Source organism: Chiloscyllium plagiosum, unplaced genomic scaffold (assembly GCF_037043375.1).
Source record: "Chiloscyllium plagiosum isolate Xiang-an unplaced genomic scaffold, Cpla_swu_hap1 HiC_scaffold_8, whole genome shotgun sequence".
Classification (NCBI taxonomy): Eukaryota; Metazoa; Chordata; class Chondrichthyes; order Orectolobiformes; family Hemiscylliidae; genus Chiloscyllium; species Chiloscyllium plagiosum.
The window spans coordinates 86,626,574-86,653,071 of record NW_028270146.1 but is presented as its reverse complement, the minus strand read 5'-3'; the positions used below and the strand labels follow the sequence as shown (position 1 = coordinate 86,653,071).

Sequence of the window (26,498 nt, the reverse complement as noted above, 5' to 3'; positions counted from 1 at the left end):
AAAGAACAAGATGTGTTTGCCCAACAACCATTACAAAGATTAGGATTTAGATTTGCTTGGATTTGAATCAGAGTCTTCACAAGGCACTAGCTCAAGCTCTGCATTATTAGTCCAGTGACATCACCTCCAGAGTAGAGTTTGCCCACGGATTAATTGCAAACATTGTTGGTCTAGGCACAGCAGGTATTACACAATGTTGTCTCTCAAATTGAAAGACAGTCAGGAATTAACTGCATCAGGTTGCGTTTTGACAAAACTAATTGAACGTCTGTGTTTGCATTTGAGAAATTTGCGCATGGTGGACAACAAATATACAAAGTGGTTCACAAACCTACAACTGTTTGGCCAAGAAGTTAGAGACATGAACTGTGTTCAGGCAGCACTTCTTCCTGCAACAATGCAACATCTGTGTTCACAAGTTTGAGTCAAGGTTATTTTGGGTACTGAAAGGGAAAGGCAAAATGATACATCTATTCAACATTTAATGAATATGATCAAGGTTACATTACTTTCTTTTCATGGTGAATAAACTGCAGCCGGCGACCTACAAATCAAACAGACAAACATTTTCTCCAGAGCTGTTTTACCAAGTTGTTACCTAAACAAATCATGTTCCAGTTAGGGTTCTCATTACGCAGTGAAAATTCCACAAAATACATTAATAGAATTGTCAGAGATGTGCAATTATAGGGGCAATTATATGATTGCCAAAATCAACTTCGCTTGGTTCTGGCCAACTACAGCGAAAGCTGACACCAAGATGAGCAGCACTGCACACAGGTCCAGTGTCACGTTAATTTAGAGTTACTGCAACTGGTTGCCAGGAAACAGAAGACGACTGCTGAACGAGAGCAGTGTACTAATACTAACTGGAGAAGTAAATAAAGATACAGCATTTGCTTGTCAATTTTCTCTCAGCAATAGTTTACAACTCACTTTTCATTGTGCACTCAATGACATCAAGGGCTATTTTATTTAAAAAGCAAAAGTCAATCAGATACATTGGAAAAGATTTACAATAGGCTCTGCAGTTCCTTTTCCAAAGTCTCCAATCGGCCATTTTAAATTATATTGCAAAAAAGTACCATCTCTATCAAATCAATGCAAACATACTCTTCAACTTTTCAGGAAGAGCCATCTTCAGCTTAGCTAGATGTCCAGTAAATATATCAAGATCAGTGTTTCGCGTTAATGATATTGTTTGCATTTTGAGTCTTCCGCTGCTGATCTTGGTAAGATTTTGAATCTTCCCAGGGACGTGGTCCTCGGATATTTACCCAGTCATCCAAGTTCTGTTGCTGTAGTTTCTGTTTTAAATAAAAGGAAAAGAATTGTACTTTCATACGGTCTCAGAAAACCAACATGTTCTTAAACAAGATGACTGGAAAGCTTATAGCTATTGAACATTTATGAAATAATTAAGATGGTAGCAAGGCAGTGACTGAAGAAATAAAGAGTTTTTACAAATGTAGTGGAATCTATACAATGCCCCACATCAAAAAGAAATTAACACACCATCGACATCAGGGGCTCACTGGTCTATAGTTCCCTGGCTTTTCCTTACCATTATTTAAGAAGTGTGGTAAGGACAAGCCAGGGAACTATAGACCAGTGAGCCTGATGTCAGTGGTGGGCAAGTTGTTGGAGGGAATCCTGAGGGACAGGATGTATATGTATTTGGAGAGGCAAGGACTGTTTCGGCATAGTCAACATGGCTTTGTGAGTGGGAAATCATGTCTCACAAACTTGATTGAGTTTTTTAAAGAAGTAACAAAGAGGATTGATGAGAGCAGAGTGGTAGATGCAATCTATATGGACTTCAGTAAGGTGTTCGACAAGATTCCCCATGGGAGACTGGTTAGCAAGGTTAGATCTCATGGAAAACAGGGAGAATTAGCCATTTGGATACAGAACTGGCTCGAAGGTAGAAGAGAGTGGGTGGTGGTGGAGGGTGTGACCAAAAGACATGGATAGGATAAATAGACAAAGTCTTTTCCCTGGGGTCAGGGAGTCCAGAACTAGAGGGCATAGGTTTAGGGAGAGAGGGGAAAGATATAAGAGACACCTAAGGGGCAACTTTTTCATGCAGAGGGTGGTGCATGTATGGAATGATCTGCCAGAGGATGTGGTGGAGGCTGGTACAATTGCAACATTTAAGAGGCATTTGGATGTGTATATGAATAGGCAGGGTTTGGAGGGATATGGGCCGGGTGCTGGCAGGTGGGACTACCCGTAACCCTCATGATTTTTTAAACCTCTATAAGGTCACCACACAGCCTCCGACACTCCAGGGAAAACAGCCCCAGGGTTGGGATATCTGGTCGGCATGGACAGGTTGGACTGAAGGGTCTGTTTCCATGCTGTACATCTCTATGACTCTAAGAGACCTTGGAGTGCAGGTCCATAGCTTCTTGAAATCGCAGGTAGATAGGATAGCGAAGGAGGCATTTGGTATGTTTTCCTTTATTGGTCACAGTATTGAGTACAGGAGTTGGGAGGTAATGTTGCAGCTGTACAGACATTGGTTAGGCCACTTTTGGAAAAGTGCATGTTGTGAAACTAGAAAGGGTACAGAAAAGATTTACAAGGATGTTCCAGGGTTGGAGTGTTTGAGCTATAGGGAGAGTTGAATAGGCTGAGGTTGTTTTCCCTGGAGTGTCGGAGGCTGTGGCGTGACCTTATAGAGGTTTAAAACTAATGAGTGTCACGGATAGGGTAAATAGGTAAAAGTCTCTTCCCTGGGGTGAGGGAGTCCAGAACTAGAGGGCATAGGTTTAGGGTGAGAGGGAAAAGATATAAAAGGGACGTAAGGGGCAACTTTTTCACGCAGATGGTGATACGTATATGGAATGAGCTACCAGAGGAAGCGGAGGGGGGAGGGAAGCAAGTACATTTGCAACATTTAAAAGGCATCTAGATGGGTATGTGAATAGGAAGGATTTGGAGGGATACGGGCCAAGTGCTGGCAAGTGGGACTAGATTGGGTTGGGATATCTGGTTGGCGTGGACGGGTTGGACTGAAGCTGTTTCCGTGCTGTACATCTTTATGACTCTATTTATCACCTCTCAGCTGATATCCTTTTGTTCTTTTGCTAGTCATTGCCATTACTTTCTCCCTGTTTAGGAGCCACCTTTTCATGTGTTTCTATACGAGGCTATGTTAGAATATCTTCACAAGAGAGAAAGTAAGGGAACTCTATAACAAGTTGCGTGCCTTTCCTATTGATTTCTCTCACATGCTATGGATATTTGATTTCCCCAGGCATCCTAATATTTGTCTGCACTGGAAGAGGAGAGGAGAGGAAAATACAACAAAAAAGGAACACTGTGCTCCCATCACCAACAACAAATTAGGATGACCACATTAGGAAAAAAATATCATCTCCTTAAAGAAATTATCTTTTTCCTCGCCCTTCCCAAGTAATTCATTTCTTTTAGCTTTTTTCTAATCTGATTTCTTTTAACAGACAATATTTTAGATATTATTTTAACATGGGATCTGCTCTCACCATCCCATTAAAATGGAAATGGAATTATCCATCCTCTCTATCTCCAACCTTTGATAGGAAATACCAAGCCACAGTCTCACAGCAGTTGTAAAGAGCACATTGTTTGGGAAGTCCCTGGGCCTTCTCTGCTTTCATGGAGCAGAATATGGAACATCTGAAAGAGCATTCAAGGAAGATATTTTGTTCAGGATTGTAGCCCTTGACAAAGAGCTTGAACGTGCACTGGTTTAAAAAGTGAGAAGCTAGTTACACAAGCATCACATCCACTCTGGCAGCTGCTTGCAAATATACTGTGTACAATTAGTTCATCATGCTGCAGTTTAGTTTGTGTCTGGAATTAATTTTTGTATTGAAATTGTCGTAGTACAAGGAAATTGCAGATACCACAAAAATTTTATTATTTGATGAGCTGTTTTATTTTTAAACCTTGGCCACATGCCAGAAAACCTTTGTTTCTCCTGTAAAAAGCGTAATATTGAAAGTGCCACAGGAATTCATGCCTGTGCTACACTGTGCACATCAGAGGGATCAGAATTAATTAGGCTGAATGAGAATTACCGATGGATGGCACAAATCCTTCTCATGGGACAGTATGGACATAAAGGTCACTTTAATCAATCCTATAGCTGGTGGCAGGGTAACATTAATCATCATGCTAACCTTAGTCAATCCCAGCAGCCTCAATCCTCCCAAGAACAGTACTCTTTCTTTCCTCCCTACCAAACAGTCCCCACAGACACTCCTGTATCAGTCAGGAGAAAGCAAAAAGTGCTCAGAACCACGACCATGTTAAACAGGGAGGTGTGAAATGTGATCTGGAGACGGGGAACAGCACAAGTCAGGAAGGGAATGGGGGTAAACAAGTCCTAAAGCCAGCTTTTGTGAATGGCCAACAGACATAATACCAAGTCAGAAAATCAAAAGGCCATTTATGGTGCTGTAGTATTCCACACTCTGCCTCATCCTTTTTCACATTCCACTGTTGGTGAGAATCATGTCAAGCTTAATACAATATTCAGTCTCAACTCTGAAACTGTTGACTTTGATAAATTTTAGAACAGCAGCTCTTTGGTCGTCTTGCAGGCATCCAGCTGAATCCATTCCCCTCCCTAAAACACTCCAAACCAAACAGCAAAAACAACCACAAGTAGTTTCTCTTTGCATAACAGGCAGTTCAAATTGTCTCCAGTTTGACTAAATGCATGGCTCCCGGTTGGATCACTAGTCCTCCAGCACCTCATGCAAATAAACAGAATTTAAAGCAAAGAAAAATAGCCATTGGGCCATCTTGTATATGCTGGACTTTGTGCTCTTCACGAGTCTCCTCCCATTCCTCTTTATTTAGCCTATTAGCATAACTCTGCCATACCTTCTTTGTGTATGTATTAAGCAGCTACCATGTACTTGTAAACCTAGACATTACTGTAAGCAGAATGACAGATCCCCAATAGTATCCCCTCAACATCTGTTGTTCAGATGTGTGTATGGTCAATAGGACTTTCTGGATAACAATCAAAAGTGGAATTCTTTTCAAAAGAAGAATTAAAAGAATAAAATATATCAAAACTGTGTATCAGGACCATCACTAATTAAAGAATAAAGGAACAAAATGAAATAGCCTCAAGCTTAGATGATGAATATTAATCATTTTCAGATCAGTTAATCAAGGCTGTCCGATTTGTATACTCTACCTCATACTCTGATTCCATTGAAATGTTATTTTTATTCTTGTTTAATTGAGCTTCAAGAGCTGGATCAATCTGCAAAGTGGGGGAAAATAATTAGTTTGCTTCGTAAGAATCTCAAAAAGAAACTAGAAAAAACAAAACTATTTATTGAGACTTGCCAGAATTCAATGTTTACTCTGGTCAAATTCATAAGCACAAACTTTTGTGCCATTTCTAAAACGATTAGCATATAACACTAAAACTGAGCACTTGACTCAGAATTTTCAACACCCACACTTTTGTTATTCAGGAGCAGGAGGTTTATTCCAATTATTTGGTTGGCTGTCTCAATAGTATCAAGAAACAGCAAGACAAGCAATGGTCTCATTGTCAAACGAGAGGCAATAAATCATAAGAAGTGGACAACAATAAGGAGCAGAAACTCATGAGTGTGGTCTGTCCATGATGCAAAGGCGTTCAGCTACGTGTAACAATGAATTAGGGTTAGGATTAAATCATCCTGGATTGGGATCTCCCATTTCAGCATTAAGTCAAAACTTACCTTCACTAAGAATTCGGAAAGGGATCAATCATGTTATTTCCAGAAGATCTCCTATTGTGACACCACATTCTGATAGCTCAGTGCAAAATTGTCTGCAATTGCTGATATGCTCTTTGAAGGATATGCAACAATAGACTTAAATAAATGGGTGGCATGATGGCTCAGTGGATAGCACTGCTGCCTCACAGCGCCAGAGACCCGGGTTTGATTCCAGCCTCAGGCAACTATCTGTGAGAACTTTGCACATTCTTCCCGCGTCTGCGTGGGTTTCCTCCAGGTGCTCCTGTTCCCTCCCACAATCCAAAGATGTTCATGTCAGATTAATTGCCCATAGTGTTAGGTGCATTAGTCAGGGGTAAATATAGGATAGGGGAATGGATCTGGGTGGATTACTCTTCAGAGGTCGGTGTGGACTTGTTGGGCCGAAGGGTCTGTTTCCACACTGTAGGGAATCTAATCTAATCTTTTTAATTAAGTTAGAACACTGGAGTAGAATGGTGCTTTGGGAATATTGAGGTTATGATGGAGTAGAAAACACAGTCTGTTCTCAGTGGAGATCCAGTTCCCAATCCAACAGCGTTAGAAAAGGTGAAGTTATCCCCTCCTCCAGCAAGTTCCCAGACTTTCTCACAACCTCAGGGAAAGACACTGAAAATGGTCAAGTCTGACCAAAACAAAATAACCAAAGTAGTACAGATGTTGTAAATCATAAACAAAAACAGCAATTGCTGGAAAATGCACAGCAGATCTGGCAGCACCTGTGGGGAGAAAGTGAAGTTACCATTTCAGGCCCAGCAACCCTTCTTCAGAAGTTTTTGTTATAATTTGAGACACTAGAGTCAAAGGTCTCCTAACTGTGAGACACTGTCGTCTGAGCCACAATGCTGTGACAAGTGAAAATAAATCATATTTGCATCATTACAGTTTGAAATTGATCCAGCCACTACACTCAGGTCAAAAACTACAATTGCATTACAAAGTTTATTTTGACAAAATGCTGGAGCTTTCAGTTATAGGCTTCACTAAAATTTGAAAGATTGTGCTGCAAGTATTGTGCCATTGCTTTAATTTGTACTTAGCTGACAGTTTGTTTTCCAAACTAGAGGTCAAAATAATTTCAGTTAGGCAATTGCTGACTGCCTATATATAAGCTGTTCTACTTAAAACAAGGGACGACTTAAAAAAAATCGCAAAATCTGAATTTTCACAAAGAAAGTTAGCAATCGACTGGATGTAACATTCCCAAAAGAGAAAAAAAACATTGAACAGTCATTGTTTAAAAGGTTTAATTTGGTTCTTGGAGCTGTGGTTTTTTTTAAAAAGCCATTTCATCTATTTGACAAGTTAAGTGGAAGATTGTTTCTTGCAACTATTAACTACTAACCAACCTTGGAAAACACTACACACAGGATAACAAAGCTAAATGAGATCTTTGGATGAAGCAGTATTAGCCAACTAGAACTAATGGGAGCAAGATGTGTTGAAATTATGACTGAATTACAGAGTTGCACACAGTTTTGCAAAGTCATTTTTATACATATACAGTTCAGTAAAGGAACTGAAATAGGAATAATGATTGGTTGGAACAGCAGAGTTATCCAACAGTACAGGTTGAGGAGCTGTGTAACACAAAACAGACTACAAAGCAATTTCCACTAGTGCTGTCAATTATACTGCAACACAGCTACAGATTCCTGTTTTTTAAAATGTGTATATTTATTGAAAAAATTTTTCACTTTTACAAAAAGCAAACTGAGAAAAGTTATAAAAGTACAAAAGTAGAAATATGATCGTATTATATTACAGTAACATTGACAATAAACTGCCTATTCTTCAAGATAGTCAACTCATATACACTTCAGCAAAATTAGCATAAACTCAAATTAAATAAAATGAAATTAAATTACAATCCACTAAAATTAAAGTACACTACATTGTACTATATTACATTACGCCACTCGCCGCAGCACCACCATCAAGTCAAAGTTGTAGACAGTTCCCCCATAATTGAAACGTAGCACTGCCAGGTACATCAGAGAATATTGAATGTTTAAATCTCTTAATTTTTTTCTTTACTCATTAAAGATCTTCCTTTTCTCAATTATAGCCCCAGAAAAGTCATGAAAAAACATTATCCTCAAACCATTATAAGCCAAAGCCTGTGGATCTTTTCCCATACTTGTGGCTGTTTCTATTATGAAGTGCTTTCCCTTATAATGCTGGAGTCGCATGAGGACCAGACGAGGGCGCTGAGCTAACCCGGACCTGTGCATCGTGACCCAGTGGGCCCGCTCCACACTCACCCGGCACGACTCAATCTCCAGGCACAGCAACTCTGGAAGCCACTTCAAGAAAATCAGCAAGGTTTTCACCTTCTTCATGCTCCGGCAATCCCACAATCCGTAAACTTTTCTCTCCGACCTCAGCTTTCAAAGTCGTCTACTTGTTCCTGCAAGGCCCAAACCTATCCACCACTCAAGCTCTCCGTCGTGGCCTCCAAGGCAGTGGTCCTCTGTTCTACCCCTTCTGCACGCTGATCCAAAGTCCGGATCTCCTGCTCACACTTTGTCAGCATGGCAACAATTGGTTCCAGCGCTACCTCAACTTTTTCACAGAGTTTTGTGAACTCCGTGAGTAAATACTGTTGCCTCACTGAACTTAAGGACGCCGCCACAGGAGTCTAGGTAACTGCTGCAGGTGTGCCCGTCATAGTAGGGGAGTGCCCCCGATGTCTTCATTTCAGCTTCAGATCTGGCAAATCTTGATTTAAAAGAGCTCTAGGTATTCTACTTACTTTACAAACTTTCCTCGGGAGGGGAGGGGGGAGCGGTGGGTAGGAGCCCACCTTACCTGCGGTATGGCACAGCGCACAACACAGCAGACTGTTCAGACTGCCGCCATCTAGAATCTCCCACAGATTCCATTTTTACTGTGTACATTTGAATTCATAACAGAAACTCAACAATTACTGATTATACATGATTGTTTGTGAAGAAAACTGGTATCTCAAATTGAAGACAATGATTATGACAAGGGAAGAAGCTTATTAGAATATTAGATAAGCCCTGTAACTAAAAGGTACATAACAGTTAGACAGGGTTTGCCACTGGTTATTTATCCTGGGCCCATTCCTAAAGCTTCATCTAGATCTTCCAGTATGAACAGACATTAAAGTATGGACTGCTGAGACTCGTCCATTAGACTGGCAATGCAAGTACAAGAATAATCTTGGCAAGAGGTTAGAAGGCTGCAGAACTTAAGCACATACATCTAGGCTGACACTTCAACTTGGTGCTGGAGAAAATGTCTATCATGTTTTCACTTATTTTTTCCCCCCACAATTGGCCTGGGAAGTATTTTTGTATCAGAGACATATAGTGAGATGCACAAGGTCAAGTTCAAGATTGTAATGAATTCTCAAAGGTTCAGCAAACCTTCTGATCTGAAAGCAATATATTAAAAAAATACCTTGGAGCAGCTGAAGCAAGGACTGGCCATGAATTCAGATGAACCGGCCCAAGGGTTAGGCTTTAAAAGCTGTGAGCACATCGATTTGAGCGCATAAGCTGAGCAACACATCCCAGAGAGAATTGGAAACAATGCTTGAATGTCTTATATTTATTGAGCACAGAAGTAGCCCTAACTGGCAAATCTATTACTATAGGTCCTATGCCAAAGGGAGGTATGGGGTCTGAGGCTGTTATTTTCCTGAACTGACAATAGGGCTTTAATGTTGTGAGGGGGTGATTGTGTTTTTGTGCGACATTCTGAAATTGCAAGAAGAGAGAGCACTTGTTCCCATCTGCTACCTGTATCAGTAACTTCTGCAAATAATAATGCATGAAATGAAGCAAAGCCTATAACCGTGGGCTAAGTTTACACAGATCCTTTTAGAAGTTTTAGAAATGATAGGAAGTAGACAAAATTTCAAAGAAAAATGCATTCTGCTCTGTGATGGTAGTGTCTAAAATAAACTGGTTTCTTAGTGAACAATTAGCATCAACTCAGTCCCGAAACGTCGATTTTGCTGCTCGTCGGATGCTGCCTGAATTGCTGTGCTCTTCCAGCACCACTGATCCAGGATCAACTTAGTACAGTTGATCTGTACACATCTGTTTGCCTGCCTTCTCCCAACTCCTCTGCCTCCACCCCACCTGCTTGGATGAGGAGACATTTCCACTCGCGAGCATCCCAGATGTCCACCTACCTTAAGCAACGTGTTTTTCTCCCCCCATCATCCAGACAGCTCTCAGACTCACGACCTCCATTCACCGTTCCATTGCTTTAAATACCACACCGCCCCACCAAATGCAATAAAGACAGAGTCAACCTGGTCCACACCGACCACCCCACCAGGCTCCACATCCAACACATCATCCTTAAACACTTCAGCCAACTCCAACTAGACCCCACCACCAAGAACATCTTCCCCTCCCCACCGCTCTCTGCCTTCTGCAAGGACCATTCTCTTTGAGAGTCCTTGGTTTGTGCTACTCTCCCCACTCTCTCCCCACCCCCTTCCAGATAAGACAGAGGTTCACCTGCCTCTCCTCCAACCTAGTTTACTGCATCAGGTGCACCCGATATGGTCCTCTCTACATCGGGGAGACCAAATGTAAACTTAGGGAACGGTTCACCGAGCTTCACAGCCGGGGCCACAGGGTCCAACCAGACCTCCCAGTCACCGTCCATTTCAATTCCCCCTCCCACACCCTTTCCGACATGACCGTCTTTGGTCTCTGCCATTTGCAAAATGAACCACACCGCAAATTGGAGGAACAACACCTCACCTTCCGCTTGGGCAGCCTACAGTCCAGAGAGCCTACACGGAGATCGCCAATTTCTAATAACCTCCCTCCCCATCCCCTGACTCCCTTCCCAGCCCCTCCCCCTCCCTTCCACTGCTCCCTGCCACCAACCAGATTCATTCATCCCAATGACCAACCAGATTGTACCGTCCACCCACATTCACCCATCCCCACTTCACCACCCTGCCCCCGCCATACCCTTTATCTGCAGCTAGCCCACACCCACCTCCAGTCCTGAAGAAGGGTTATACCTGAAATGCTGACTTCTCCACCTCCTGATGCTGCTTGGCCTGCTGTATTCTTCCAGCCTCCTGCCTGTCTATTTTGCCTGCCTTCTGGAACGTACAGATGGGACACATGAAACATCATGGTGCCTATTTAACATTTTACTTCTAAGGACACAGATCAATCTACGAAATATTGAAAGGTAAAGATATGCTCCAGCTTATCACAAGCTTGGAGTTTGCTTATAGGAGAGATCACTGACGCTGAGAAATATTTGGTGGAGACATGGAATTTAACAGATAAGGCATTGAAATGAGCATCTGTATGCCTAAGCTTCCATATCTCACTGCACTATACAAAGAACTGAGTTCTGCCAGCACATTGGTCAAAAACAACAAACTCTTCAACTGGCACCACTAAAATTAGATTACATGATTATTTAGATTAGATTACTTACAGTGTGGAAACAGGCCCTTCGGCCCAACAAGTCCACACCGACCCTCTGAAGAACAACCCACCCAGACCCCTTCACCTAACACTACAGGCAATTTAGCATGGCCAATTCACCTAACTTGCACATTTTTTTTGGACTGTGGGAGGAAACCGGAGCACCCGGAGGAAACCCACGCAGACACAGGGAGAATGTGCAAACTCCATACAGCCAATTGCCTGAGGCGGGAATTGAACCCGGGTCTCTGGCGCTGTGAGGCAGCAGTGCTAACCACTGTGCCACCATGCTGCCCAAATGTTTGAGAGATTTGATGTGCAGCAACTTAATTCACCTATTTACCTGTTGATTCATTTCACTTGAGACTCTGAAGTATTTCAGAGATATGGTTTCTCTATGCGAGTACATTCCTAGGGTGCTACGGTGGCTCAGTGGTTAGCACTGCTGCCTCACAGCATCAGGGACCCGGGTCCGATTCCAGCCTCGGGGCGACTGTGTGGAGTCTGCACACATTCCCCATGTCTGCGTGGGTTTCCTTCAGGTGCTCCGGTTTCCTCCCACAAACTGAAGATGTATAGGTTAGGGGAATTGGCCACGTTATATAGTGTTCAGGGATGCGTAGTTTAAGGGCTTTAGTTGGGTAGGGGAATGGGTCTGAGTGGGTTACTCTTCGGAGGGTCGGTGTGAACCTGTTGTGGCCTTGTTTCCCCACTGTAGGAATTCTATGATTCTATCCAGCTTGAACAGTGGGCAAAAGGATTGTGCAGTTCATCAGCTACGTGGTCATATGGTAGAGAAAGTGGGTTAGGTTACAAATTTGTGTGCCATTGTCCATCATCCAACATCTGTATGTGTACCAACTGGCTGTCAATGGCTCAGAAGGGGGTGGCACAGAAAGAGGAACCCCTCAACAGCACGTTACAAATACTCAACCCACCACTGAAAGGATACACTGAAAAGACTGACAAAGATGGTACCACATTTCAGAGGTGGTAACTGTCAGGAAAGATCAAACAGATTGGTGCAATTGTCCTTCGGGGAAAAAGGTCTAGAAATATTCTGGTAAAGATTCGAAGTTTGAAAGAGTAGGTGAGTGTAGATGGGGGGAGAATATCTCCATTTGGGAGATTCCAAACTAGAAGCTACCAATATAAAGACACTTACATAAATTAAGGGAGAATAAGAAGAAATGTCTTTATTCAGAGTGATTACATTTTGTTCTTGTGTTGTAGTTCGCTAGCATAGAAAATGATTGAGTTAAATGATTGGGGAGAAAAATTGAGAGAGTATGGTTTAAAAAAAAGGTTACTCTGAAAGGCCAAGATGAACTAAAAGTCAGAGGTAAATGGAAGGAGACTTGAATGCTGAGACATTTTAACTACATAAGTTGGGCAGAAGACCTTTCTGTATTATGCAATTCTGCATTATCCAAAATTAAAACAGCAACTTCACAATCAAAGCAGTTCACAGCAAAGGCGGTCAAAAAAGATGCTCTGCATTTTCAGAAGTAATTAATGCTGGATCAATAGTAACTAGGGCAGCAACCTTAGGATATTTGAGTTTAAATGCAATTTCCTCTCCTGTCTGGCTCAACCAAATGTACATAAATATGTAGTTAGTTTCACTGCTAATTTGACAGGAAAATCTGGGGCATCGCGTCCTTGCGGTGTCAATGTTCTAACCACTCAACGTACACTGCTATAACTTAGTTGGTAATGAAAGTGTAAAATTTTACACTAAATACATTAATGCAAGGTTTCTACATTTATTGAACAAGATTGGAACACTGGATTTATGATGGGACCATTATATAGAGCTTTATAAAATGAGATAAATAACATCTTAATTAGCCAGGAGCTTGGGTTCAAATTGCTGATATTATTAGCAAACAGAAAACACATGTAAAGATCAAAGCTCCAACTACAAGACTGAAAATTAAACCACTTCCTAATATAGATAGCTCCCCAATGCTACAGATTTTTAAGGCTCAGCACTGCAGCTATGAGTTCACCCAATGCCAAATTCCTCCTAGAAATAAGTATTTCTCAAAGTTAGTTTTGTGGAAATAGGTTTACAAAATCATGAGGGGCATGGATAGGATAAATAGACAAAGTATTTTCCCTGGGGCCGGGGAGTCCAGAACTAAAAGGCATAGGTTTAGGGTGAGAGGGGAAAGATATAAGAGAGACCTAAGGGGCAACCTTTTCACGCAGAGGGTGGTACGTGTATGGAATGAGTTGCCAAAGGAAGTGGTGGAGGCTGGTACAACTGCAACATTTAAGAGCCATTTGCATGGGTATATGAATAGGAAAGGTTGGGAGGGAAATGGGCCGGGTGCTGGCAGGTAGGACTAGATTGGGTTGGACTGAAGAGTCTGTTTCCATGCTGTACATCTCTATGGCTCTATGTGAGAGTGCATGCACACAATCATTGAAGGTGGCTTAATAAGCTGACTAGGTCACTTACAAAGCATATTGAATCCTTATTATCAGAGATTGCAAAAGCAGGGAAATTATGAGAAACCTTCATAAAACACTGGGTAAGGCACAGTCTTATTCAATTCTGCAAAACACTCTTTAGGGAGGATGGCAAAGCCTTAGTGCATTCAGAAGAGAATTACTAGAATAGTCTCAGGTTAATCAGTTCATAGAATTATACAATGCAGAAGAGTCCCTTTGGTCTATCGAACCTGCACTGACCTATCTACACTAATCCTCACTTCAAGTCCATGTGCTTTGTAAACGTATGAGGTTTCCCACCTCCACTACCCTCCCAGTCAGTGTATTCCAGATTCCCACCATTTTCTGGATGCCATTTCTCCCCCTCAAACTCTCCTGCTTCTCACCTTAAAATCACGTCATCTCATTATTTACAGTTCAACCAGGGTTTTTCTTTGGGGGGTGGGGCGCAGGGGAAGCAGCCTTATCCATTCCCCTCAATCAAGTCCCTTCTTAGCCTTCTCCACTCTAAAAAACAGAGCAACCGAGGTTACCCAGCCTCTCTTCGGAGTTGAAATGCTCCACCCCAGCAACATTCTGGTGAATCTCCTCTGCACTCCATCCAATGTAATTACATTCTTCCTGTAGTGTGGTGTGGCCTAACCAAAGTTCTGTACACCTCAGAGATAACTTCCCACTCCTATAATCTGTACCACGACTGATAAGGTTAAAAATCACACAACACCAGGTTATAGTCCAACAGGTTTAATCAGAAGCACTAGCTCCTTCAGCGGTGCTCCGAAAGCTAATGCTTCCAATTAAACCCGTTGGACTATAACCTGTTGTGAGATTTTTAACTTTGTACACCCCGGTCCAACACCGGCATCTCCCAATCATGACGACTGATAAGACCAAGTGCCTCATATGCCTTCTTAACAGTCCTATTAACCTGACTTGCCACTTTCAGATTTTTATGTACAAACACTTCAAGATCCCTCTTTTCCTGAGATTCCTAGCGCCCTACCATTCATTGAGTACTTACTCCCTTGTCTTGTGACTATTTCCAAAGTGAATGGCCTCATACTTTTCAGGGTTAAATCCCATCTGCCACTGATCCACCCATCTGTCCAGTCTATACCTTCCTGTAACCAAAGGCCCTCTTCAGCACTGTCAATAACCCAGCCAATCCTTTGTGTCATCCACAAACTTCTCATCCCTTCCCACATTCTCATCTACATTGCTTCAGTCATATAAAACAGCCTTCTACCACCACCCTCTGATCTTGCATTCAATCTGCCAAGTTACACTGGATTCCTTGTCCTTATACCTTCTTCAGTCTTCTATATGGGACCTTATCAAAGGTTTTGCTGAAATCCATCGACTGCACTACCTAGGTCTACACGCCTGGCCACCTCCTCGAAAAATTCAGTCAAATGTGCTAGGCTTGGCTGCCCTCTGACAAAGCCAGGCTGACTATCCCTGATCAAATCTTGCCTCTCCAGATGAAGATTACTTCACTCCTTTAGAATTTTCTCCAAGGTTCCCCTCCCACCAAGGAGACACAACCTGGCCCATAATTCCCCAATCTCTCTCTACCACCCTTCTTGAAGAGTAGAACCACATTAGAAGCCCTCTAGTTCTCTGGCACATCTCTTGTGGCCAGAGAAAAATTAAAAATTTGGATCATATTCTCTTTAATTCCCTCCCTCATCTCCAACAGCAGCCTGGGATACTACTCATCTGGATTTGGGAATATGTCCACTTTTAAACCTTCCAAAATCTTCATTACTTCCTCACTTCAGTTATCTGGAGAGATTGGATAAGCTGAGGTTGTCATCCTTAAAGCAGTGCAGGTTCAACCTCGCTCCTTAAAGAGAGGTTCAGCAGAAAAGTTCAAAATTATGAAGAATTGAGTAAATAATGAGAAATTGTTTCAGTGGCAGTAAGATCAGTAAGCAGAGGACAATGAAGAGGTTGAAAAACAGGCAGCCTGGTTTTAAAATTGCAACAAGTTACAATGATTCAGAATTTTAAAAAAGCGATGAAGACAAATTCATTAGTAAGTTTCAAACAAATAAGTTTTGCGAAAATAATTTCTAGGCTGGCGGAAATCAGGAGAAAGGAATGGGTGCCATCAGCTGAATGGCCTCTGTGTTTTATTATTGTATGAATTGTGTAACTAGGTGCCTCTTCAATAACTACAAAAGGTCACTGCAATACTGAATGTCCGCAAAACAGGATTTTAAGTAAGCCAATTCATTTCGATAGACAAAGGCAACTGGTCTGAAATTTGCCACAGGATTCACTTTTATTACTTTTCCAGTAGAAAGCAGCAGCTACTGGAGAGGAGGAAAAACCTTTGCCACTTGGTCGATTTTCCAGAACTCTGATGCTACAGTTAGCATCCTTGGAATGCTGTTTCATCAATAGTTATGTTTTGGATAAAAACAAATGAATGTCCTTTATCTTAAAAGCAACATTTAGCTTTTATTTGTAAGGCTCAGGCTATTTTCGATCTTCCCATGACCTGGTCCCTTCCAGTCTCTGTAACGTCATCTAGTCCTGCAACCTTCTGAAGTGTGGTTTGTTCCAATTCTGGTCCTTGCCTTCAGAGGACAGGGCTCATTGCTCTCGAATCTGCTCCCCAAACATTTTTACCCCCAAAAGGCTCTATAAAAAGCCAGTGTTGCATGTCCTATTCTTTAATGGGCTGCATTTGGAAGACAGAGATGGGGGTGGATTCCCATGAATTACCAACCTGCACTGCCTCAAAATTTTACAGAGGCAGGAAAAGTTTGGGACGGTAACTCACCCTCAAAGCCTATTGGTTGTCGCTTAAGAAGTTCATCCACCGGTCCTACTTCATGGCAAGGGGGACACCACATCATGGCGAAAGCTGGGGTTGCATTTAGCAGCATGGGTTGGTGTCAGGCAAAGGAGTGTGGGTGGGTATGGGGGTGGAGGGAGAACAGTGAAAGAAATTTGTCGGAACCTCCTTTGAGATTCATTACATCCGCTGAAAACACCTTTCCCCGGAGCTCGTCTGTAACTTCCCCTCTTCTGGCTTCTCAATGCCGGTTCTTCAAGAATACTTGCCCCTTGCCGCTACAAAATGAGATCCCGAGTCTGGGCTGACCTAGGCTCCTTGGTGAGATGGGGCTGCTTGTAGTCACATGGATGGTCCTAACTTCCAGGCAGCATTGTTGGGACTACAGAGGAGCTAGCAGCTCGAAGATGAAACGTTCTCTGAGAAAGCACTGGATGGCTCACTCTAAAGCAATCAATTGGGTTCCCGACATTGATGCTTGGAACGAGAGCTGGTTAGCTGGCGTGTGGGACGTGAGCGTGTGAGAACAAACTGAACCTCTCTAAATGCAGTCCCATTGGTTTCCATAATTCTCCACAGATCTTTTACTACATCAGGTTTATTTATAGAACCTGTAAATTGTGTTGTTAAAATCTTCAGTGGTTTAGATCAGCAACTTCAGCAGGCTGACGCAGAACATCTCTACAATTTATAGAAATTCTCCAAGGATCAGTAGGTGAACTAGAACTTACAAGATTTGTTTTTATCTACGAATATAATTGCGCACACAAATAACAAAAATGTTACAACTTTAGAAAGAAATTAATTGTCACTACACATTCAAGGAGGTGGTTTATTTGCTCATCATTTGTGCTGGTATTTTTAGATGTAGATCTAATTAGTTCTGACGGCCTCATACCTGAGTGACGCACAAGCTACTCTTTATGGATAAAGCTTTGGAACACAAGATCAGGAGTGGAGCAATTAGACCCTGCAAGGTATCCTGCTATTAATCAAATTACCGCTGGTCTGGATCTCACCTCGATTTCCTGCCTTTACTCCACTTCTTTAGCCAGGACAAATCGTGGGTTCTGAACAGGAATCACACTGGACTTGAAACATTAATTCTGACCCTCTCACCACAGATGAGGAGTTTCGCCAGCACTTTCCATTTCTGATTTCATGAATCTAGCATCACAATCTTGAATATTTCAATTAACTGAACAACCTTTGTATTTTGGAGGAAGAGCGCTCCATATTCTTACGAACCTAGAGAAAACGCTCCTTGATTATACTCAAAATTAGTCCAGCTCCAAGATTAAAATCACTCCTTTTTCTGGAGCACCACACAAAGTGGTTTCTTCCATGTCTAACTAACAAACCCTTTTTATCCTTTTATCATTTAAACAATGCAAATAGGTCAAAACACAACATGAAACAAAGAAATGCCAACTTCATACCTCTACTCACGTATTTGTTCCCCTCAGCCATGTTTCTTATTCTTCACATTTTACAGGAATATCACAATCATAAGGTTATTTATAACACATCCATTCCAATGATTGTGTTGACCCTCAGTTTGACCCAGAGGATAATGCTAACAAATGTCTTTTGAATCTCAAAACAGGAATATGTGCAGTCTCATTATTGTACACTTGAAACAAAAACCACGTCACAGCCATAAATCAGAATTATCTGCACTTGCTCATATGATAACTCATAACTTTATGAAACCACAAGTGAGTTTTTAAAATCAAACTCGTACAAACATGAGCTTCCTGTTGGTTCAGATAGATTTAGATTTAATCTTAATAAAACCATGTAATAAAGCATTTTAATGAAAGTCATTACAAAGATACTTGAACAGTCACTGCTGGATTATGAGAGTTGCCTCTCACTTGCTTGAGACACTAAACGCTATGAGCTACCTTAACTCTTAACACAAAAAAAGGCGTTTGGTATGCTTGCTTTTATTGGTTAGTGCAGAGGAGTTGAGAGGTCATGTTGCAGCCGTACAGGACGTTGGTAGGGCCACTTTTGGAATACTGTGTTCAATTCAGGGCTCCTTGCTTTAGGAAGTATACCATTAAACTTGAAAAGATTTACAAGGATTTGCCAGGGTTGGAGATTTTGAACTATAGGAGAGGCTGGGTCTGCTTTCCCTGGAGCATCGGAGGCTGTGGGGTGACTTGATAGAGGTTTATAAAATCATGAGGGGCATGGATAGGGTGAATAGATGAGCTCTTTTCCCCAGGGTGGGGGGAGTCCAAAACTAGAGGGCATAGGTTTAAGGTTTAAAAGGAACCTAAAGGGTAACTTTTTCCACACAAACGGTGGTACATGTATGGAATGAGCTGCCAGAGAAAGTGGAAGAGGCAGGTACCTTTACAACAGTTAAAAGGCATCTGGATGAATAGGAAGGAGCAGAAATTGGGCCATTAGACCCATCAGGTCTGCTCCGCCATTCAATCATGGCTGAGGGGTTTTTCACCTCCATTTTCGTGCTTTCTCCCCATAACCTTTGATCCCCTTGGCAATCAAAAACGTATCTATCTCTGTCTTAAATATGCTCAATGACCTGGCCTCCACAGCCTTCTGTGGCAATGAATTCTAAAGATTCACCCTCTGTGGTAAAGAAGTTTCTCTTTATCTCCATTCTAAAGGGTCTTCCCTTTACTGTAAGGCTGTGCCCTTGGGTCCTAGCCTCTTCAGCCAATGGAAACATCTTTCCAATGTCCACTCTGTCCAGACCACTCAGTATTCCAAAAGTTTCAGTCAGTCCCCCCTCACATCCTTCTAAACTCCATCGAGTATAGTCCCAGAGTCCTCAAACGTTCCTCATGTTAAGCCTTTCATTCCTGGGATCATTCTTGTGAACGCCCTCTGCACCCACTTTAGAGCCAATACATCAGAAGTATGGGGCCCAGAATTGCTCTAAATATGGTCTGACTAGAGTCTTATAAAGCCTCAGAAGGACATCTCTGCTCTTATATTCTACTCCTCTCAAGATGAATGACAACATTGTATTTGCCTTCCTAATTACCAACTCAACCTGCAAGCTTACCTTAACAGAGTCCTGGATCAGGACTCCCAAGTCCCTTTGTACTCCAGATTTCTGAATTTCCTCCTCATTTAGAAAATAGTCCAGGCCTCTATTCTTCCTACCAAATTGCACAACCTCACACTTTCCCATGCTGTATTTCATTCTGCCACTTCCTAGCTCACTCTGCTAACCTGTCTAAATCTTTCTGCAACCTTCCCGCTTCCTTAATAGTACCTATCCAGCTACCTATCTTTGTATTATCTGCAAACTTAGCCACAATGCCATCAGTTCCTTTATCCAGAGCATTAATGTATAAGGTGAAAAGTTGTGGTCCCAACGCTGATCCTTGTTGAACACCACTAGTCACTGGCTTCCATACTGAGAAGAACCCTTTTATGCCCACTCTCTGCCTTTTGCCAGACAGCCAATCTTCTATCCATGCTAGTACCTTGCCTCTAACACCATAGGCCCTTATCTTACTCAGTAGTCTCCTGTGCAGCACCTTCTCAATGGCCTTCTGGAAGTCCAGATAGATAACATCCATTGGCTCTCCTTGGTCTGACGTGCTCATCACCTTCTCAAAGAACTTTAACCGATTTGTCAGGCATGACCTTCCCTTGATGACTTTGCCCAATTTTACCATGCATAGAATTTACTCTGTAATTTGGGAGGGAGAAGATGGAATGTAACTGATCTACAATTGAATAAAATAACAAAGTATTCAGAAATTTAATCCTTCACAATGGACTCCAAAATCTTACCAACGACTGAGGTCAAGCTAATTGACCTATAATTTGCCATCTTTTGCCTTACTCTCTTCTTAAATGGGGTGTTACATTAACAATTTTCCAGTCCTCTGGCACCCTCCCTGACTCCTGTGATACCAGAAAGATCACTACTAAAGGCTCCAGTATCTTTTCAGCTATCTCCTTCAGGACTCTCTGCCATAGCCCATCTGCTCCAGGCGATTTGTCCACTTTCAGACCTTTCAGTTTTCCTAGGTGATGGCCACCATGCTCAGTTCTGTCCCCAGCTCTCTCGAATTTTTGGGATACTGCTTGTGTCTTGCATCATGAAAACTGACACCAAGTACTCATTCAGTTCCTCAGCCATTTTTTTGTTCCCCATTACCAGTTCTCCAGCATCATTTGCCAGCAGCACAATGTCCACTTTGCCCTTTATATATCTAAAGAAACTCTTGCAATCTTCCCTAATATTACTGGCTAGCTTACCTTCATATTTAATCATTTTCATCCTTATTTCTTTCTTTGTTGTCCTCTGTTGGTCTTTGAAGGCTTCCCACTGCCCTTCGCCACATCAAATGCTTTCTCTTTTGCTTTTATACTGTCCTGGACTTCCCTGGTCAGCTCCGTTTGCCTCATTGTCCCTTTGACACGCTTCTTTTTCCTTGGAATTAATCTCTGCTGTCTCTCCCAAATTAATCCCAGAAACTCCTGCCATTGCTATTCCACTATCTTTCCTGCTGGGCTCCTCTCGCAGTCAATTTTGGTCAGCTCCTCCCTCATGCCTCTGTACTTGCCTTTATTCAACTGTAAATCAGTTACATCTGATTCCACCTTCTCCCTCTCAAATTAGAGAGTAAATTCCATCATACCATGGTCACTGCCTCCTAAGAGTTCCTTCACCTCAAGCTGCCTTACCAAGTCTGCCTCATTGCACAACACTAAATCCAGAATTGCCTCTTTCCTAGTGGGCTCCACCACAAGCTGCTTCAAAAAGCCATCCCGAAGACATTCCACAAACTCCTTTTCTTGTCATCCACCACCAAACTGATATTGCCAGTCCATCTGCGTATTGAAATCCCCCATGATCACTGTAACCTTGCCTTTCCTATAAGCCTTTTCTATTTCTTGGTGTATCTTATGCCCGAAATCCTGGCTCCAGTTTGGAGGCCTGTAAATAACTCCCATCATGGTTTTGTCTTTACCTTTGCAGTTCCTCAACTCCACCCACAGAGATTCCACAGCATCTGACCCTATTTTGTTTATAGCTATTGATTTAATTTCAGGGATCTGGGTCAAATGGTGCCAAATGGGACTACGTTAATTTAGGATATCTGGTAGGTATGGACAAGTTGGACTGAAGGGTCTGTTTCCATGCTGTACAGCTCCAGGATTCTATAAAGGACAAGTCTAAGCCAAGGGTGTCATGTGGCAACTTGGCCTGGTTGGTAGCAAGCACAGCTCAGAGTCAGGAGGGTAATGGATTTAAAGATCCAACACTACCATGGAATCTAAGTTAAAAGTTCAGAACATAACCAAGGAAGCAACATTAGGGAAGGCACAAACACTGTCCGTTTACCTGCTTAAAATGGAGGGCGACTAACTCTGGCACAATTTAACACCAGGGAGCTTACCCTGCATTGGTCAATATTCCTGCCTCAAAATCGCACTAAAAAACAGATCCACTTGCCATTCATCTGTACACAATGGGATCTTATGTAAGTTGTGCACTTGTCTGCACAATAACTCAATGTGACATTTTTGATCTGCGATAAAGCAGTATATGAGCGCAACTCTGTGGGATAGCATCTCACTCAGATTACCACATATCAATTCATTACTAACCTTCACATTTATACTGCTGTAACTACTTGAAGCTTTCAATACCTTGTTTTGCATTTAATCATAACTACAATCTTATTAGCAGCACCAGCTCTGCACCACCCCTCTCTCAGTAGGTCTAAGGGCTCTTGCGGCACAGTGATAGCGCCTCGGCCTCTGAGCCAGAAGTCCCAACTGCTCAGAGGGGTACAATAACATCCCTAACAGGCTGATTAGAAAATATCCATAAAGCACTGCACATTAGCAGTTATTACAGCTGCAGCAGTAGAGGATGAGTGGGTGATGCTCACATTCTGAAAGACAGCTCAGAGTGTTAGAATGGAAACAACGCTGAAACAGGAGTTTGAAGTGAGAGAGGCAGGGAGGTATACAAAGGCACTTGGAATTGTGCAGCACTGCAGATGCACAGAGACAAATAGAAGCAGATGGAATAAAAGGAATTGTGCTGGTGCATGGAAAATCCTAAGTCGAGAAATGATGATTATAGTTATTGCAAAAATAATATGCGTTTTTGATCTGAGGTTGGTGTTGCTCAAAACAAACTGCACACAAATGATCTTACAGTAAACTCCACAATGACACTGTGTTGCAGCATGTTTGCACGCAGGAAAGCGAACTGACTGGAGCTCAGTTCTTGGTTCATTCCAACAGAAGAATTGGTGATGGCACAATTGCCAATCTCTTTGGGCTAAGAAAAAAAAACTCTGGCAAGGGAGAAGAGAACCTGACAGCCCATGTTCCTGACCAGCACCAGCTAAGCCAGGACGTTTACAGACATAGGCACTGGAGGAGGATAGGATAATTATCTGAGTTACCTCCTGCTCGAAAGTACACTGCTGAAACCATCTGGGCTAAGGTGGTCACATGGGCAAGACAGGTGGTGGCATGCATGTGAGCATACTACTGTCAAAACCTTCCGGAGTTGAAGGAAGAAAAGCCATATCAACAATGGAAAAGATGGAAGAGTTATGTGGACCAAGATAAAGGTCATCAGTCTTTGTAATTGATGCCACATTCATGAAACAATAGGTCATTCAACATATCTATGTTCTGCAGTAAAAAGTGACTGCAAGCAACAATTTAAACTATGGTATATATGCATGCCAAAAGAAGGAATGACATATTTTGCTGATTACCATGCAACTATACTAAATGCTTAATAAAGCTTCAGGAAGCTACACCATAAATGTCAATAGAATTCCTTCAGTGAACTATTGCTTCTATTTTATTTGGAGTATATACATTTTGTTTTCTAGCAGTGTTACACAGGTGACATATTGCACTTTGTAAATACAGCATAGTCATTAAAACATCGTTATTACAGTAGACAAAGCAGTAGAACTAAAGATATGCCTCTCATTTCACACGAGTATTTTCATAACTTGGACATGGCAATCAAAAGAAATGGTGTTCAATGATTCTTATATAGAAATGTGGAGCTTATTCAAGGAAAAGCTCCTGTGTGTCCTAGATAAGTATGTACCTGTCAGGCAGGGAGGAAGCTGTAGAGCCTGGGAGCCGTGGTTTACGAAGGAAGTGGAATCTGTGGTCAAGAGGAAGGTGGCGGCGTGTGTTAAGGTATCCAGGAAAGACCCAAAGAGAGAGCTCAGAAGAGCCAGGAGGAGACATGAGAAGTTGTTGGCGGATACGAACAAGGTAAACCCTAAGGCTTTCTATAGGGGTTTAAGGAATAAAAGAATGACAAGAGTAAGATTAGGGCCAATCAAGGATAGTAGTGGGAAGTTGTGTGTGGAGTCAGAGGAGATAGGGGAAGCACTAAATGAATATTTTTCGACAGTATTCACTCTAGAAAATGACAATGTTGTCGAGGAGAATATGGAGATACAGGCTACCAGACGAGGTGGGATTGAGGTTCACAAGGAAGCGGTATTAGAAATCCTGCACAGTGTGTAAATAGATAAATCCCCTGGGCCAGATGGTATTTATCTTAGGATCCTCTGGGAAGCCAGGAAGGAGATTGCCGAGCCTTTGGCATTGATCTTTAAATCGCCATTGTCTATAGGAATAGTGCCAGAAGACTGGAGGATAGCAAATGTGGTTCCCTTGTTTATGAAGGGGAGTAGAGACAACCCTGGTAATTATAGACCAGTGAGCCTTACTACAGTTGTTGGTAAAGTGTTGGAAAAGGTTATAAGAGATAGGATTTATAATCATCTACAATAGAATAATTTGATTCGGGATAGTCAGCACGGTTTTGCGAAGGGTAGGTCGTGCTTTACAAACCTTATTGAGCTCTTTCAGAAGGTGGACCAAACAGGTAGATGAGAGTAAACCGATTGATGTGGTGTATATGGATTTCAGCAAGGCATTCGATAAGGTTCCCCACAGTAGGCTATTGTACAAAATGCGGAGGAATTGGCTTGCTGAAAGAAGACAGAGGGTGGTGGTTCATCCTGGAGTCCAGTTACTAGTGGTGTACCGCAAGGGTTGGTGTTGGGTCCACTGCCGTTCGTCATTTTTATAAATGACCTGGATGAGGGCGTAGAAGGGTGGGTTAGTAAATTTGCAGATGACACTAAGGTCGGTGGATGGTGACGAAGGATGTTGTAGGTTACAGAGGGACATAGATAAGCTGCAGAGCTGGGCTGGGAGGTGGCAAATGGAGTTTAATGCAGACAAGTGTGAGATGATTCACTTTGGTCGGAGTAACTGGAATGCAAGTACTGGGCTAATGGTAAGATTCTTGGTAGTGTAGATGAGTAGAGAGATCTCTGTGTCCATGTACACAGATCCTTGAAAGTTGCCACCCAGGTTGACAGGGTTGTTAAGAAGGCACACAGTGTTTTAGCTTTTATTAATAGAGGGATCGAGTTCTGGAACCATGAGGTTATGCTGCAGCTGTACAAAACTCTGGTGCGGCCGCACTTGGAGTATTGTGTACAGTTCTGGTCACCGTATTACAAGGAGGATGTGGAAGTTTTGGAAAGGGTGCAGAGGAGATTTACTAGGATGTTGCCTGGTATGGAGGGAAGGTCTTCTGAGGAAAGACTGAGGGACTTGAGGCTGTTTTCGTTAGAGAGAAGAAGGTTGAGAGGTGACTTAATAGTGACATATAAGATAATCAGAGGGTTAGATATGGTGGACAGGGAGAGCCTTTTTTCCAAGAATGGTGACAGCGAGCACGAAAGGGCATAGCTTTAAATTGAGGGGTGATAGATATAGGACATATGTCAGAGGTAGTTTCTATACTCAGAGAATAGTAAGAGTATGGAATGCTTTGCCTGCAACGGTAGTAGATTCGCCAACTTTAAGTACATTTAAGTCATCATTGGACAAGCATATGGACGTACATGGAATAGTGTAGGTTAGATGGACTTCAGATTGGTATGACAGGTCGGTGCAACATCGATGGCTGAAGGGCATGTACTGCGCTGTAATGTTCTATGGTCTATGTTTTTTGTTCTATGCAACCATTCAAAATAAGCAACAGGTTCTGGGGGGTGGGAGTGTATTAGTTTATAGAGAGCAGTGTTCAAATGGATCGGTCCTATTTTGAATAGGACTCAAGATCCTCAGCATCTACCTGAACTCAAACAGGCAGACTGGATCAGATTGATATCTCACTGGGCAGCGACTGTCCAAAAACAACACTCCTTCCCACCGCTGCATTAAGTAGCATTCCATTGACAAACTTGTCCCTTTGTGAGGCTCTAGCCTTGGAGTAACCAACTGAATGTTTAGAAGAGGAAGGGAGACAAGAAGGATAGAGAAGTCAAAGCATTTGAGAAAATCAATAGTGCACAGCATATGAATAAATGATTAAATTTACTGCATGTAAACATTTAGATCATAAGATGTCAAACCAAATGCAGTATGATATCTGCGCAATGCACTGGTTTTAAGTGATACTTCTAATGACCATTTATAGACAGTCACACATCATTTCCCTTTAATTTTAAACCACTAAAATGCTAAAAGGGTAAAACATTGCCATTTGTTACATCCAATGCAATCTGTCACATATGTAGCTCTTTACAGCAGAACGCATTTTTCATTGAAATACCAACCTGCAATAACCAATCTGTTAAGAAAAAGCCAAATGCAAAACTGTTTCTCTGCTTCCCACTATTTGCTGGCCAACTGTATACAAGCAGTAGCAAGACAGATTCTAAATAAAAACTAAAAGAACTACAGATGCAGGAGAAACAAAAACAGAAAATGCTGGATAAATCTCAGTGGATCTGGCTAGACCATTCTGAGGAAAGGTCACTGGAGACAAAATGTTAACTCTGATTTCTCTCCACAAGTGTTGCCAGACCTGCTGAGCTTTTCCAGTATTTTCTGTTTGCATGTGTACCTGTTTAGTTAGGCTTAAGCAATATAGAAGTGGTCTTTGGACCCTGAAGTATATCCTCTCTTCCTTCATTGTAATAGTATCTTTGATAC

General features: G+C 42.1%; 1 protein-coding gene across 1 annotated transcript in view; it reads right to left on the bottom strand.

Moving 5' to 3' along the window:
* Positions 1-465: 465 nt before the first annotated feature.
* Positions 466-26,498, bottom strand: part of cox16 (cytochrome c oxidase assembly factor COX16) — a 51,565-nt gene continuing 25,532 nt past the window's right edge. The window contains exons 3-4 of the mRNA XM_043698119.2: positions 5,201-5,269; positions 466-1,307 (exon numbers count right to left, since the gene is read on the bottom strand). Coding sequence (XP_043554054.2) covers positions 1,176-1,307; positions 5,201-5,269 — 201 coding nt within the window. The 3' untranslated portion in view covers positions 466-1,175. The remainder of the gene's footprint in view (positions 1,308-5,200; positions 5,270-26,498) is intronic.